A 14,592-nucleotide genomic window follows, 5' to 3' on the forward strand; every position below is an offset into this window, starting at 1 on the left:
CAACCTTTCCTCATAAGACCTACCCTCCAAACCAGGCAGCATCCTGGTAAATCTCCTCTGCACTCTTTCCAGCGCTTCCACATCCTTCTTATAGTGAGGTGACCAGAACTGCACACAATATTCCAAATGTGGTCTCACCAATCTTCTCACGTGATTTCACACACTTCCAGGACAGGCACACGCCCACCCAAGCCAAAGTAAAATTCTAGGCAAGCTTTAAGCAATAATTGAGATTTTTATCTTCCTAAATATGAGTTTGACTGAATTTAGGGTTATCATTAATTTGACTCATTGTTAATATTCTCACCCAAGTCAATAAATTGTGGCTCAAGTGTCATTCCAGAACCAAAGCACATAACCTGAGCTGACATCTCTATGCATAACTGAACAATTGCTGCATTGTAAACTTTCAGTTGAGACATTCAACCACGGCACTGTCTGTTGTCTCAGTTGGATGTAAAAGATTCCACGGTACTATTCAAAGAAAAGCAGGGCGATTCTTCCAATATCCTGATCAATATTTCTACAGCAGTTAAAAACATCACTTAAAAACGAACATATATCTATTGCTAGTTTATGAGACCTTGTTGTGTGTAAATTGGCTGAATAGTGACTCTACTTCAAAAATATTATCGATGGTGTGAAGCATGCTAGGATATCCTTAAGATGTGAAAGGTGCTACATAAATGCAATGTATAACTTAGCATAATTTGTTTAACTTAAGGCAGTTTTTGTTTTCCTCAATAGGTGCTGTTGTTGCAGAAGGTGAACAGATACTAATTGACAAATTTAAACTGGATGCTTCAAACCTAATGGTCAAGTTGCCAGAATCCAAACGCTCACTGTATGAAGTATGGTATCAAGTAACAGCTTTGCCTAGTCATGGTGTGATCATTGTTGGTGAGCGTAACATCACTGAGCAGAAACCCTATTTTTCTCAGTTTATTGTTAATAAATATGGAATAACTTACTTACATGATGACTCAGAAAGTCCTAAGGATAATTTTACCTTTGCTGCATGGTTAAACCTAAAAAGCAAAGCTGCTTCAAGGTCACTGAATGACAGTGAAGTGGTACAGGAAATGTTCAACATTACCATTACTCCTGTTAATGATCAGCCTCCAGAACTGAGAACCAAGGCCCCCAGTTTGAAGGTGGTGCAGGGTTACACTGCAGCACTTAATTCATCCCATGTAAACGTTGTCGATTTAGATAATCTACCAGAAGAAATTCAATACAACATTATCAGTGGACCCAATAATGGCTATGTTGCAAAGGCAGAGAACCTGAATATGTCTGTCAAGCATTTCACACAGGCTGATGTCAACAATGGTAACGTTTGGTTTGTCCAGGATGGAAGCTCGTCATCTGGTGTCTTTTATTTTAGTGTCACTGACGGTAAACACCGGCCATTGTATAAATTATTTAATCTGGAGGTTATACCCATTACAATCATGCTTATAAACAACAGTCAACTGGAGATTCAACAGGGACAGAGTATCTCTACCATCACCAATGAACACTTAGCTGCAGAAACTAATGGAAAGGTCACAGTGATAAGTTATGAAATTACGAGCCCTCCGCAATTTGGACATATAATGATTGGAAACAAAAGTGTGACTTCCTTTGAGCAGGAAGACCTTGTGAAAGGACTTTTGACTTATCATATGACCAGCCTCTCGACATCGCAGGATAGCTTTGAGTTCACAGTGCTGACTTCGGAGAGTAATGTTTCTGAGCAGGTGGTTAACATTACAGTAAGACCTTTGCTGAAAATGGCAAAAGACTTCAGGATCCCCACTGGGGCTACCTGTCAACTTGGAACAGCTATGTTGGATGCCAGTGCATTGGCCAACCAGACCTCAAGTGTTCCCAAGTTCGAAGTGAAACAATTTCCATCGTACGGCAGACTTCTGATGCCACGCCACACCTTCAGAGGTCGCAGAGAAGTTGCAACGGTATTTACTCAGAAAGACATCGAACTTGGCCTTTTGCTGCTTGAGGTTGAGGCCAATATGACTGGATTGGACTCACTGAATGACTCTTTCACCTTTATGTTGACAGCAAATAATGTGCAACCAGCTGAAGGCACCTTCCGATACAGCATTATTCCATTTAATGGCTCCAAAGTACAAAACATCACATCAACTGAAAATCCATCACTTTTTAATTCACGTATGTCGACCACTTCAGGACAGTTACCACTGGGAACTCAAACAGAGGTGACCACTGTAACGTCCACTAAAACTGTGCCACGATGGCGAAACAAGTCTCGCTGGGGGAATCAGAAAAGCAATACTTCCGCTTTTGCCCCAGATGTGACACTGGCAAGTTTTGCACAACAGACTACAATAGAACCACTCAATCGAAGGCCACTTGCTCAACCCCTCCAGGATCCCAACTCTCTCCAGATAATTTTACCCTTAGCTTTTCTAGCACTTTTGCTTATCGTCATCATCGTTCTTGTAGTTCTGATAAAACAGAAGAAGAAACCGAAGCACAAGCCTCTAATTAGTAACTGCCCCAATAATGGTGGATCAAACAGTCCATCCTTTCAGCCAGTGGAAAGGAGCCCAACTATCCCAGCTGTCATAGTCACCCGTCTTAATACAGGTAGCCCTTCCAGTCCTTCACCGATAGAAAGACATAATCAAATAGCCACAACAAGCACCAGTTCAAAAGAAACCTCAACTCTACTTTATAATTGTAATCAGATTAATGCAGAAATGGTTCAGCATTGTCGCACAACCCATCCAACCTTGAGGCATAATCAGTACTGGGTATAACAAAGCAAGAGATGTATTTATACCCACCAAGGAACCCTGTTGGGTAGAGATTAAAGCAGACAAATTGCTGACGGAATTTCAGTTCAATGTTCATTTTTACAAGTGTTCAGAACCTGAAAATGACTCACCATGCAGCATCTTTACAAGTTTCACTGCTAAAGCAAGTTCGGAGAATAACTTTTTAAAAAGCAAGTAGATAACACAATTTTTCAAATCAGTATTTTAACAGGTTGCCATGATGCTTTGAAATCCTCACTTTAAGGGTGATTTTTATTTTGCTACCCAGCTTCATTTGGGAAATTTCCTGACCTGGCAGACCTGCTTTAATTCAGACACAATTTTCACTCCTGGAGGAGAGGGTGGGATCATGTTAGCATGCCGAACCTTGAAACAGATCCAGGAGGGCAATGAGGGTGGTCGATGCTGAAGCGAGCTGGTTAGAAAGCCCATCGCAGTTATCTGGGACTTTGTCCCACTTGTTTTAGAAGTGGTTAGAGCCTCTGCCCCTCAGACCACCTCATTTCCCGAATCATTCACCACCCCATGGCGCCTCATAAGCCACCCATGCCACCCGACCTCAAGTCATCTAATACCCATAATGGGCAGACATGAAGAACCATTTCGCGAGGAATTTTTAACCATTCTAATACAACACTCATTTTTCACACTTGATGATGAGAAAAACACCCACTCATGAAACCCATTTGAGGCTTTAAAATCTGGTCAAGTGATTAATGTCTTACAAGAGCAAACAAAGTTCTATTTAGATCATACATCAAAGATAGCTAATCCTTTAATAGCCTCCTTAAACCATCCATCAAAGTGAACTCAGAACCCCATACTGAGATAATTTAATCTTTTGAAACTCAGCTAAGCATTCATAATGACATAATAACTTGCAGAAATGTCAACAAAGAACTCTGTTGCAACTGCACAGCTGGGTGCTGATGTTTTTTTCCTAACCATTACCAGATGACCTGTCAAGCAAAATACTGCAGCTGAGGGTTTATTATTAACTTTCGCTGACAGCTTCAGCCTGTTTTTTTCATGTATAAAGAATGGGGATTTAAAAAAAAGTCCAGATCATGACCTTATCCACCCTTCAAGTTTTCATCTACTGCATAAATGTACAAGTTCCACACAGTAGGTGAAAGCCCTGAAACAGTCATAATGGGGGTCGATTTAAAGGCTGCACGAGGTTCAAATGACCCTGCTGAGCTTGTGTTTCCCTCAAATATGAGTCAGGTCCCATCCCCTCCCCGCAGCAAAAATTGGATCTGTCGGAAATGGGTTCTCCCCCCCACACCATTTTTAAAGTTCTATGGAATCTTCCTAACTCCACAAAATCTGGTCCTTACAGTCTTTCCCTTTTTAATGGATCTGTTATCAGAGAAATTATATGTGGCTTGTTTTCAAAATCTAGATGTGCTTAATTCAAATACACTTGATAATTCACTGAGATCCATGTGAATAATTAACTGAAAATGAAAGGAATTATGATTTTAAGGCTAGGTTAACTTGATTCTGAAGACTTTGAAGAATCAGTGAAACATTTAACATTAGTTGGCTTGCATTTTGTAAATTATGCAAGGCAGCATCTGTAGTAACTATGCAATATTGAAATATAAGCAAAGTTTGGTGCCTTCATTTTTACAAGGAATGAATTTTTGTAATGTGCATACAGAGGTGAGGGATGGGCAGTAATGGGAATTGAATATTTCCTGTGCTTCTGGTCACTATGTGGCAATATCAAATACTCCAAGGGCTGGGCGTTACGGTATCCCGTCAGGCATGTTTTTGGTGGGGGAAGGGGCAAGTAAAATATGACAGGTAGCTAGCCCACTGTCAACCAACTGGGACACCATTATATAGTGGGCAAGCAGGCACCAAAATCAGTATTCTGTCCTCCATTGAAAAAATCATTAATGGGCAATTGAGCTCTTAACCATCTGGTGAAAAGGTGGAAGGAAGGACATGGCGTGTCCTTCAGGGGGTGTCCTATTGGTGACAAATATCCCAAGATGATACTGCATTTTGTGCCTCCCTGCCTGGCCTCAAAAACCCACCTCCCCCGCCTCAGCTGCCCTTGTCCCCTCCCTAGGGTGCCTGATCCCTTGCTCTCCAGGACTCACCTTGGTCTGGGATCATTTGCCCTTCTTCTTGGGCCTGCATGCGATTCCAGCAATGTCCAATACCTAGTTCTGGCATTGTGGGGACTGCTAAAGCTGCCAGGCAATCTCATTGTCCAGCACCTCTCAAGGTCAGGATTTCCTCCCACTGAGGGACAGGCAGTCCCACTTTTTGCATCTTTAGGCGTCTGCTGTGTGTTGTCGCTGCAGGGCAGCCATTTTATAAAGTAACCGGATTCTGCAATAGGCGACGAGCAATACGCCCGCCTCCATGGAATTCAGCCCCAATGTCCAAGCATAGTTCAGATTAGATGCAGTGCAACACTCTCGCTAGTCCAATTTAACAATGTGCACTAACAAAAGTAACATCCACTTTTGCACCAGCATGAAACTTTTCACTTTCAGATTAAAGCAATGCAAGTGGCATTTTTAAGTACATGATTAATATATACCAGTGAAAAATGAATAATACATGAGGGCAATTTACTTTCGGCGGTAAAGAATCAGTTTGTTACTTTATCAATTGCAGATATATAATGGCGGCATGGTGGCACAGTGGTTAGCACTGCTGCCTCATAGCACCAGGGACCCGAGTTCGATTCTGGCCTTGGCTCACTGTCTGTGTGGAGTTTGCATCTTCTCCCCGTCTCTGTGTGTGTTTCCTTCAGGTGCTCCAGTTTCCTCCCACATATCCAAAGGTGGATTGGCCATGCTATATTGCCCCTTAGTGTCAGGGGGATTAGCAGAGTAAATATGTGGAGTTAAGGGGATAGTGTGGGATTGCTGTTGGTGCAGACTCGATGGGCTGAATGGCCTCCTTCTGTACTGTAGGGATTCTATGATTCTGTGATATTTTTGTGATTGTTAGCAAAAGACAGGAGTTTGTCTCCTGAACTTGTTTCAGGTTACAGATTGAAAAAAGCAAATCATTTTTCCCAAGGATAAATATAAATAAGTCAAAACACTGGACAGGAATTAATTCTATTAAACATAACACTGTAGCTAATTATTTGATGTGCCTTTATCTGTGCTGATCTTGTATAGTGGTTGTGAATGACCCTGTTGTTTAAAAAAAACTTCCGCTCGCATGCAATCTTTTTACATCTATTTCATTCCCCAGAAATTAGGAGTGGATTTTATGATGTCACGTGATAGAGACGACGTGAATTTCAGAAGTCTTATATATGTACTGAAGAAAATGATGCCAATTTTCCAGTGACTCATTAGGTTCCAGAGGATATTAGTCAGTGTTACGCAACCCTGTATAATTTTGACTTACTATAAAAAGGTTACACATACATCTCCACTCCTTAAAACTCAGAAATACTTTTCATGGAGTATTGAAACTTGTCCAATCCTCTGATTCTGGTCTGTTGAGCATCCTGAATTTAATCGATCCACTTATAGTGGCTGTTCTTTCAGCTGTCTAGGCCCTAAGTTCTGGAAAACCTTCCCTAAGCCTTTTTATCGCCATACCTCCCTTTCCTCCTTAAAGAAGCTCATTAAAATCTACCTCCTTGAATACCTCCTTATGTTACTCCATGTCAGATGTTACTTGGTAATGCTCTTGTGTCATCTTTCAATTTCAAAGGCTATGTGAGACCATTCCTCCATTTGACAATGTAAAAACATGCCGAAATACTTGAACATGATTTAATGAGTATTGAGTAACCTTCATTTCACATTGCCAAAGAAAATTGATTAGTAACAAGGTTTTATTTAATTTGTCCCCAGGATGTGGTAACACTGACACAGTGAGAATTTTCATTGTTCATCGCAAGAGTGGGCGGTACAGTGGTTAGCACTGCTGCCTCACAGTGCCAGGGACCCGGGTTCGATTCCCGGCTTGGGTCACTGCCTGTGCGGAGTCTGCATGTTCTCCCCGTGTCTGCATGGGTTTCCTCGGGATGCTCCGGTTTCCTCCCACAGACTGAAAGACGTGCTGGTTAGAAGCATTGGTCATGCTAAATTCTCCCTCAGTGTACCCGACCAGGTGCCAGAGCGTGGCGACTAGGGGATTTTCACAGTAACTTCATTGCAGTGTTCATGTAAGCCTACTTGTGCCACTAATAAATAAACTTCTTTTTTAAAAAGTTGCTGTGAGAAGGCTGCAGTGGCCTTTCTACAAATGCTGCAGTTTATCTGCTGATTGTGCTGTTATAATGATCTTTAGTAGCAAATAACAGGATTTGGATCCAGTGATGATGGAGGAGTGATGGTATATGGGGGAAGATGGTGACACAGTGGTAATGTAACTGAACTAGTAATCTGTAGGCCCAGGCTAACGCTCTAGGGGCTGAGATCAAATCCCACCAAGTGATGACTGCACACTCTTCAGCACCATTCGTGACTCCTCAAATACTGAAGCAGTTCGTGTCCAAATGCTGCAAGACCTGGGCAATATCCAGTCTTGGGCTGACAAATGGCAAGTACATTCCCACCACACAAGTGCCAAGAAATGACCATCTCCAACAAGAGAGGATCTAAGCATCACCCCTTGATATTCAATGGCATTACCATTGCTTAAGTCCCCACTACCAACATCCCGGAAGTTACCTAACTGGACTAGCCATATAAATATTGTGGCTACAAGAGCAGGTCAAAGGCAAGTGTGATAACTCACTTCTTGACTCCACAAAGCTTGTTCACCATCTACAAGGCACAAGTTTGGAGTGTGATTAAATACTTTCATTTTGCCTGGCTGAGTATAGCTCCAACAACACAAGAAGCCTGACACCATCCAGGACAAAGCAGCCCACTTGATTGGCACCCTGTCCACAAATATTCACTCTCTCCAACACCAACACATAGGAGCAACAGTGTGTGCCATCTTCAAGATGCTCTGCAGGAACTCACCAAAACTCTTTGACTCTCTGCAAGAGCAACTCAGCTAGTCCCACTCTCCCTTGCCCATCCTCCTAGCCCTGCACTTTTTTTAGGTGATTATCCAATTTCTTTTTGAAAGTCATGATTGAATCTGCCTGCACCAAACCCTCAGGCAGTGCTTTCCAGATCCTAACCGTTTGCTGCGTGAAAATAATCTCTCCTATGATGCCATTAGTTCTTTTGCTGACTTCCTTAAATTGCTGTTCATTGGCTCTCTGCCAATGGGAACAATTTCCCTCTATCTATTTTTCTCTACCCTTGATTTTGAACACCTCTATCAACTCTCAACTCAACCTCCTATTCTCAGTCATTCAGTCCAACGAGTCTATATTGACTCTCCGTCACAGCATCCTATCCAGGCCCGCCCCCTGCACTATCCCCATAGCCCCACACATTTATCCCACTAATCTCCCTTACCTACACATCTTGGGTGGCAATTTAGTATGGCCAATCCACCCAACCTGCACATCTTTGGACAAGGAGGAAACCAGGGCACCTGGAAGAAACACACTCAGACACGGAGAGAATGTGCAAACTCCACACAGACAGTCGCCCAAGGCTGGAATCAAACCCGGGTCCTTGATGCTGTGAGGCAGCAGTGTTAACCACTGTGCCACCGTGCTGCCCTGTTCTCCAAGGAGAACCATCCCAGCTTTTCTAATCTATCCACGTAACTGAAGCTCACGATCTCATTTGCCTTTTTAACCATTTTTTCAACCACCCTGTCACATTCAATAATATGTGTATATTTCCTCTCAGCTGCACCCCTTCACATGTGCATCCTTTAGCTTCTATTGCCTTTCCTCATTTTTCCAAAATACATCAATTCACACTGCTCTGCATTGAATTTCATTTGCCATGTCCCCCCCCCCCGCCCTCAACATTCCACCAACCTACGTCCTCTTGATAGTCTCTCACTTTTCTCCCCATAGTTCACAGTAATTCACAGTTTTGTGTCATCTGCAAATTGTGTACACCCAGGTCTAAGTCACAAACATATACCAAGAAAAGCAATGGACTTGCATTGCTAACCCTAATCCTGCAGGACTCTAATGCATAGATTTCCAATCTAAACAAACATTTACCACTACTGTGCTTCCTGTTAGTTCGATAGCTTCATATCCATGCTGCCACTGTTACTTTTTCCGACAAGCCCATTATGTGGCATTTTATTAAATGCCTATTGGTAGGCCATCTACTCCACATCAACCATATTATTCTGAGGATTCAGGGTAGACCATTTAGGACGGAAATGAGAGACATTTTTTTCACCCAAAGAGTGGTGAGCCTGTGGAATTCATTACCACAGGAAGTAGTTGATGCCAAAACATTGAATATATTCAAGAGGCGGCTAGATATAGCACTTGGGTCAAATGGGATCAAAGGTTATGGGGAGAAAGCAGGATTAGGCTATTGAGTTGGACGATCAACCATGATCGTGATGAATGGCGGAGCAGACTCAAAGGGCCAAATGGCCTCCTCCTGCTCCTATCTTCTATGTTTCTATTACCATGATCAATTCTCTCTACCTCATCAAATAAATTAGTTAATTATTCACCTTTCCTTAATTAGTCCACATTGTCCGAGTGATTGTTAATTTTGACCATGGATGATTATTTAAGCTATTTCACTACTGAGGTTAAACTGACTAGCTTGTAGTTGCTGGTTTTATCCTGCATTTTTTAAACATGGGTGTAACATTTTCAATTCTGCATTTCTCTGGCACCCATGTATTTAAAGCATATTGGAAGATGATGGTCCACATCTCTGTCATTTACACCCATACTTCCCTCAGCATTCTTTAAGTAGAACCAGCCTTTCTAATATCTCCTATTTATTAATTCTTAACTCATCATGTAGATCAAGCACATGGACAGCATTTTCTCCCTTGGTAAAGGCAGATGCAAAATACTCATTTAGGGTCATCATGACTTGAAACATGAACTCTGTTTCTCTCCACATAGATACTGCCTGACCTGCTGAGTGTTTCCTATATTTTCTATTTGTATTCCTCATTTATTACCTTAGACATGCTTTTTGATTCAATGTGTAGATCCTTTTTTGGTTCCTAATCAACTCCACTCTTCCTGTTAGTAACATTTTAATATCTGAAAGGCCAAGGCCTGTATTTCAGGGCACCATGAAATTAAAAAGAGTGGACAAGAAAAAAAGTAAGTTAGGCCAGTGGTTAGATGGCGCCAAACATGGTTTTAAAATCCAAATAGATAATAGGACTTCAGAAGAAATAACGAGTTCAAATGTTTTGTGATGTAGGAAAAGAATGGACTGGACTTTCACTATCAAAGTTTGTAGCTCGAGTTAGAAAATTTCCCAACTTGGCAGATTTCCCCCCCACCCCACCCCCAAAACCCCTTGGTTTAAAGGCTCCAATAGACCCAATTTTCACTCCAGAGAGGCAAGATTGGGATCGAGACAGGCCCACTGACCCTTGGAAGCAGATCCTGGGTGGTCTTGAGGACAGACAAATGCTGAGGTAGGCTAGTCAGAAGGCCCATATTGCTTCTGTGGAACATTATCCCAGTAATTTATCAGCCTTTAGATCCTCTAATCTTCTCCCCATATACCCCAATACCACCTTGCCAGCTCATATTTCCTCAAATTCCCCCATGCCACCTCCATAGCCTCTCACCCAGTATCCATAGCGAGTAACCTCAGGAGCCATGTGGAAATGGAAAATAATTCTAATGCAGCTCTTACTGCTACGTGCTTGATGGCTAAAAATGAAACATTCATGCAATCCATTCGGTGCTTTTAAGTATCGACTGGTTAATCTCTTAGAAAAACAAACCTCTATCAAGACCTGACAACTAATCATTTAATAGCCTCTTTAAACTGTTAATCAAACTGTGAACTCAGAGCAAAAGCAGAAAATGGTGAAAAAACTCTGCAAGTCTGGCAACATCTGTGTGGAGAGAACGAGAGTTAACATTTTAAGTCCAATATGGCTTCTTCAGAACAATTAATTTGTAGCCCTGCTAAGGTAGTTGTGTAACTGTTGAACTCAGTCAAGCCTTAGTAATGACATAATAACAGCACTTGGGGGATGTCAACAAAGAACTCCATGACCAGATGATAATTTTTTTCTAACCTACATCAGATGACCTAAAGTTAAAAAAGTTAAAGTTTATTTATTAGTCACAAGTAAGGCTTACATTAACATTGCAATAAAGTTACGGTGAAATTCCCCTAGTCGCCACACTCCAGTGCCTGTTCGGGTCAACCAGTATGTCTTTCAGACTGTGGGAGGAAACCCACACAGACATGGGGAGAACGTGCAAACTCCACGCAGTGACCCAAGCCGAGAATCGAACCCAGGTCCCTGGCACTGTGAGGCAGCAGTGCTAACCACTGTGCCACCGTGCCGCCACTTATCAATCAAAGTAATGTAGCAAATAGTTTTTATTAACTCTCACTGACAGCTTCAGCCTGTTTATCTTTTCATGTTTAAAGAGCAAGAGATTTAACAATACTGACAAATCATGACACTTAAACAGAACTTATTCACCCTTCAAGAGCATATTCGTAAATTCATGACTCTCACGTGGTGGGGAACGGCCCTTTGAGTTGCGAAAATTGTGTCTATTTAAATGCTGCACTGAGTTCAAATTGCTCCGCTGAGCTTGAGTTTCCTTCCTCTTTGAGGCAGAACCCACCCTGTTCCCCCACTCGCAAAAACTGAGGCAAAGCGGAGGTGGGATTTCCACATCCGGGTTCCATTCACCATCGTTAAAGGTCAGTAGAGTCAGGAATGTCTCCGGAGTCAGCTTTTCAAAAGTGTTTTCCGGACTTGGTGAAAATCTAGCCCGATGAGGTAAAGTAGAAGACAAAGCTATGAACATCGATGTCAATGTAATCAAGAATAGGGAGAATGGAGGACATTTGAAATGTAAGGAGAGGAATCAGGAGTAATATGCAAAGTAGTATTGTTAAAATAAAGCCAAGAGAAGTTATTCAGGGAAGAAAGTTTAACAGAGATGAGAGGAAGATTGTTTATGAGAATACCTATTATTCTTTTATGGACTTTATAGAGAGTTGGGAGTTATTCTCCATAACCCCTATTTATTTAGTAAGTCACTGATATGTAGTGTGACACTAAACCATTCAGACCAGAAGGCCCTAGTCTCAGTCCTTTGAGCTGGGTAATGTCAGCACCTCTAAGGTATGGAGTTTTGGAGCATAACTGACACCCATTGAACTGAATCCCAATATTCTGGAAATAAGAGCAGCAAAGGAACAATATCCAGTGATATGGGCAACACCATGATGTTCTGCGCCCATCTACTAATACCACTGCACCTACATCTACAGACAGTTGCACTGGCCTTACTTTGGCAGTTCCCAAGGAATATGTCTATAGTAGTTTCACTGGCATGAAGATGACGTGCAAGTCTGACCGACCCATATAGCTGAATGACTCTTGGATGGCATTTTATCTTCACACACTGCTCACAAGATGAGCATGAAGCAGAAGAAGGATTTGCAATATGGTCACTCCTTCAATGGTGTAACTATCATATAACAGTTGGGTAATTAGAACAATACTAAGGGTTCTGTGGATTTGGTTTGATTTGATTTATTATTGTCACATGTATTGGGATACAGTGAAAGGTACTGTTTCTTGCTCAGTATACAGAGAAAACATACCATTCATGGAATGGTTAGGGGAGAAGGAAAGGATAGGGTGCAGAATATAGTGTTGCAGTTACAAATAGGGTGAGAAAGATCAGCTTAACATATGGTAGGACCATTCAAAAGTCTGATGGCAGCAGGGAAGAAACTGTTCTTGAGTCGGTTGATACGTGACCTCAGATTTTTGTATCTTTTTCCTGACGGAAGAAGGTGGAAGAGAGTGGCTGGAATTTTACCGCCCCACCGTAAAATCCCGCCCAGTATGTCTGGAGTGCATGGGGTCCTTGATTATGCTGGTTGCTTTCCCGAGGCAGCGGTAAGTGTAGACGAAGTCAATGGATGGGAGGCTGGTTTACATGATGGACTGGGCTTCGTTCACAACTCTTTATAGTTTCCTGCGGTCTTGGTGGGAGCAGGAGCCATACCAAGCTGTGATACAACTAGAAAGAATGCTTTCTATGGTGCATCTATAAACATTGGTGAGTGTCGTAGCGGACATGCCAAATTTCCTTAGTCTTCCAAGGAAGTGGAGGCGTTGGGATGCCCAAACTTGTAGAATTTGTCATGGGGACGGGGCACACCATTTCCCTGGTCCACTGCCCGGCACACCGCTCCCTGGTACACCATTTCCCCTGAGCCTAAATTCCCCGTTGCTGGTGTTTGCACGCTGCCAATCATAGATTGTTTCTTTCCCACATTCGCTGCTGATTGGCTCAATCGGCAGCAAGCACGGGGGAGAAACAACCTGAGATTCGTGCAGCTTCCCTCTGAACAATCTCCCTTTGAAACTTGCCTGTTTGATCAGCTTTTCCAAACCGGCTCCAGGGGCTGCACAGGGGCTTTGCGGGCCACATCTGGCCCATGGGACAAGCTTGGGAACATTAATGGAATTGGAATCCACAGATTTGGCTCTGCTGCACGATCCACGCTTCTTGAAAAACGATCCGTTCATACTTTCTGTATTAGTGCTCTCTCTTCATCAGTGTACACTAAATGGGCAGCTACAAAATATGTAATTATATAAACCAAAATATAACTTGCAGTAGATTGAGAATGAAGCTTTATTAGCTTAAGGTGCTGCATCTGATAGCTGAAGTTTTCAGAATTAGATTTGTTGAACCTCTAATAAAAGCAACACACTAAATCTATTGTAATCTGAATACATAATGCAGAATACAGTATATATTTTAAAATTATTTTTAATCTTATTTAATAATCTTATTTATCTTTCTGAAATTCTGGTGAATGATACACTTCTTTAAACTAACCTGAATGGTGGTCAGTGACTTGCTGGTATTTTAGTTGGTTCATTTCAACCATATAGGTCAGTGAAGCTATTTGAATTGACACTCATGTATCAGAGTTCATATAAGATTGAACTTGTGTCATTTGTAAATACTATATCAATGCACCAGCTGGAAATTAATCTGAAGAATTATTACCTCACCAATTAATATGTAGACTACACAATATTCTTTTTCTGTTGTCAATGTCAAACAAAGCCTTGAATAAAAGCCAACATTATTTACCTTTTTGCTTTTTCTACGAGGAGAATGCACATTTGCTGTACTTCATGTTCTCATTCAATATATTTAGTCAGAATAATAGGCATTTGTTGTTTGGAAGGTGTTTTAATATGCAACTGTATAGGGGTTTAATCTGATGCTCTGATTTTTTTTTAACAACACCCACTTATAATATCTTTTATATGTTTTTAAATAAAGGAATTGCATAAATCTGTTCAGTGAACTTTAACTTTGTAGTAATTTGGCGTCATAGGCTGGATATGAATGATTAATTTTTCCCTTGCCAGCTCCATGGGGAGATCTCTGGTAAGCTCTGTGTTGCCTCTTTAGGTTTGCCGCATGAGCTGGCACAAGCTGGAATACAGTTTACTGTCAGAGCAAATCTCTGTCAGCTGTTCAGGAAATGGTGCTGTGTGGTATGGGACTAGTCCATATGGTTTCTTTGTTCCTTTTCAGCTGGAGCTCTGTTACCAACAACTCAGCCGAGGTACCTCTCCACAAAATTGAAAAAAAACACAACTCCCGTCCAAATATGGAATAGAAGGCGCAGGAACGATAAATCTCCCGGCATTTTGGTCAATTAACTCTCCCATCTTTATTGACAAAATAAATAAA

At 41.7% G+C, this 14,592-nt stretch overlaps 1 protein-coding gene across 1 annotated transcript in view; it reads left to right on the top strand.

The window, feature by feature from the left end:
• Window positions 1-14,124, top strand: part of cspg4ba (chondroitin sulfate proteoglycan 4ba) — a 127,254-nt gene extending 113,130 nt beyond the window's left edge. The window contains exon 10 of the mRNA XM_078219345.1: window positions 748-14,124. Coding sequence (XP_078075471.1) covers window positions 748-2,786 — 2,039 coding nt within the window. The 3' untranslated portion in view covers window positions 2,787-14,124. The remainder of the gene's footprint in view (window positions 1-747) is intronic.
• Window positions 14,125-14,592: the final 468 nt, after the last annotated feature.

The sequence above is a fragment of the Mustelus asterias genome, chromosome 1, assembly GCF_964213995.1.
Source record: "Mustelus asterias chromosome 1, sMusAst1.hap1.1, whole genome shotgun sequence".
NCBI classification, from domain to species: Eukaryota; Metazoa; Chordata; class Chondrichthyes; order Carcharhiniformes; family Triakidae; genus Mustelus; species Mustelus asterias.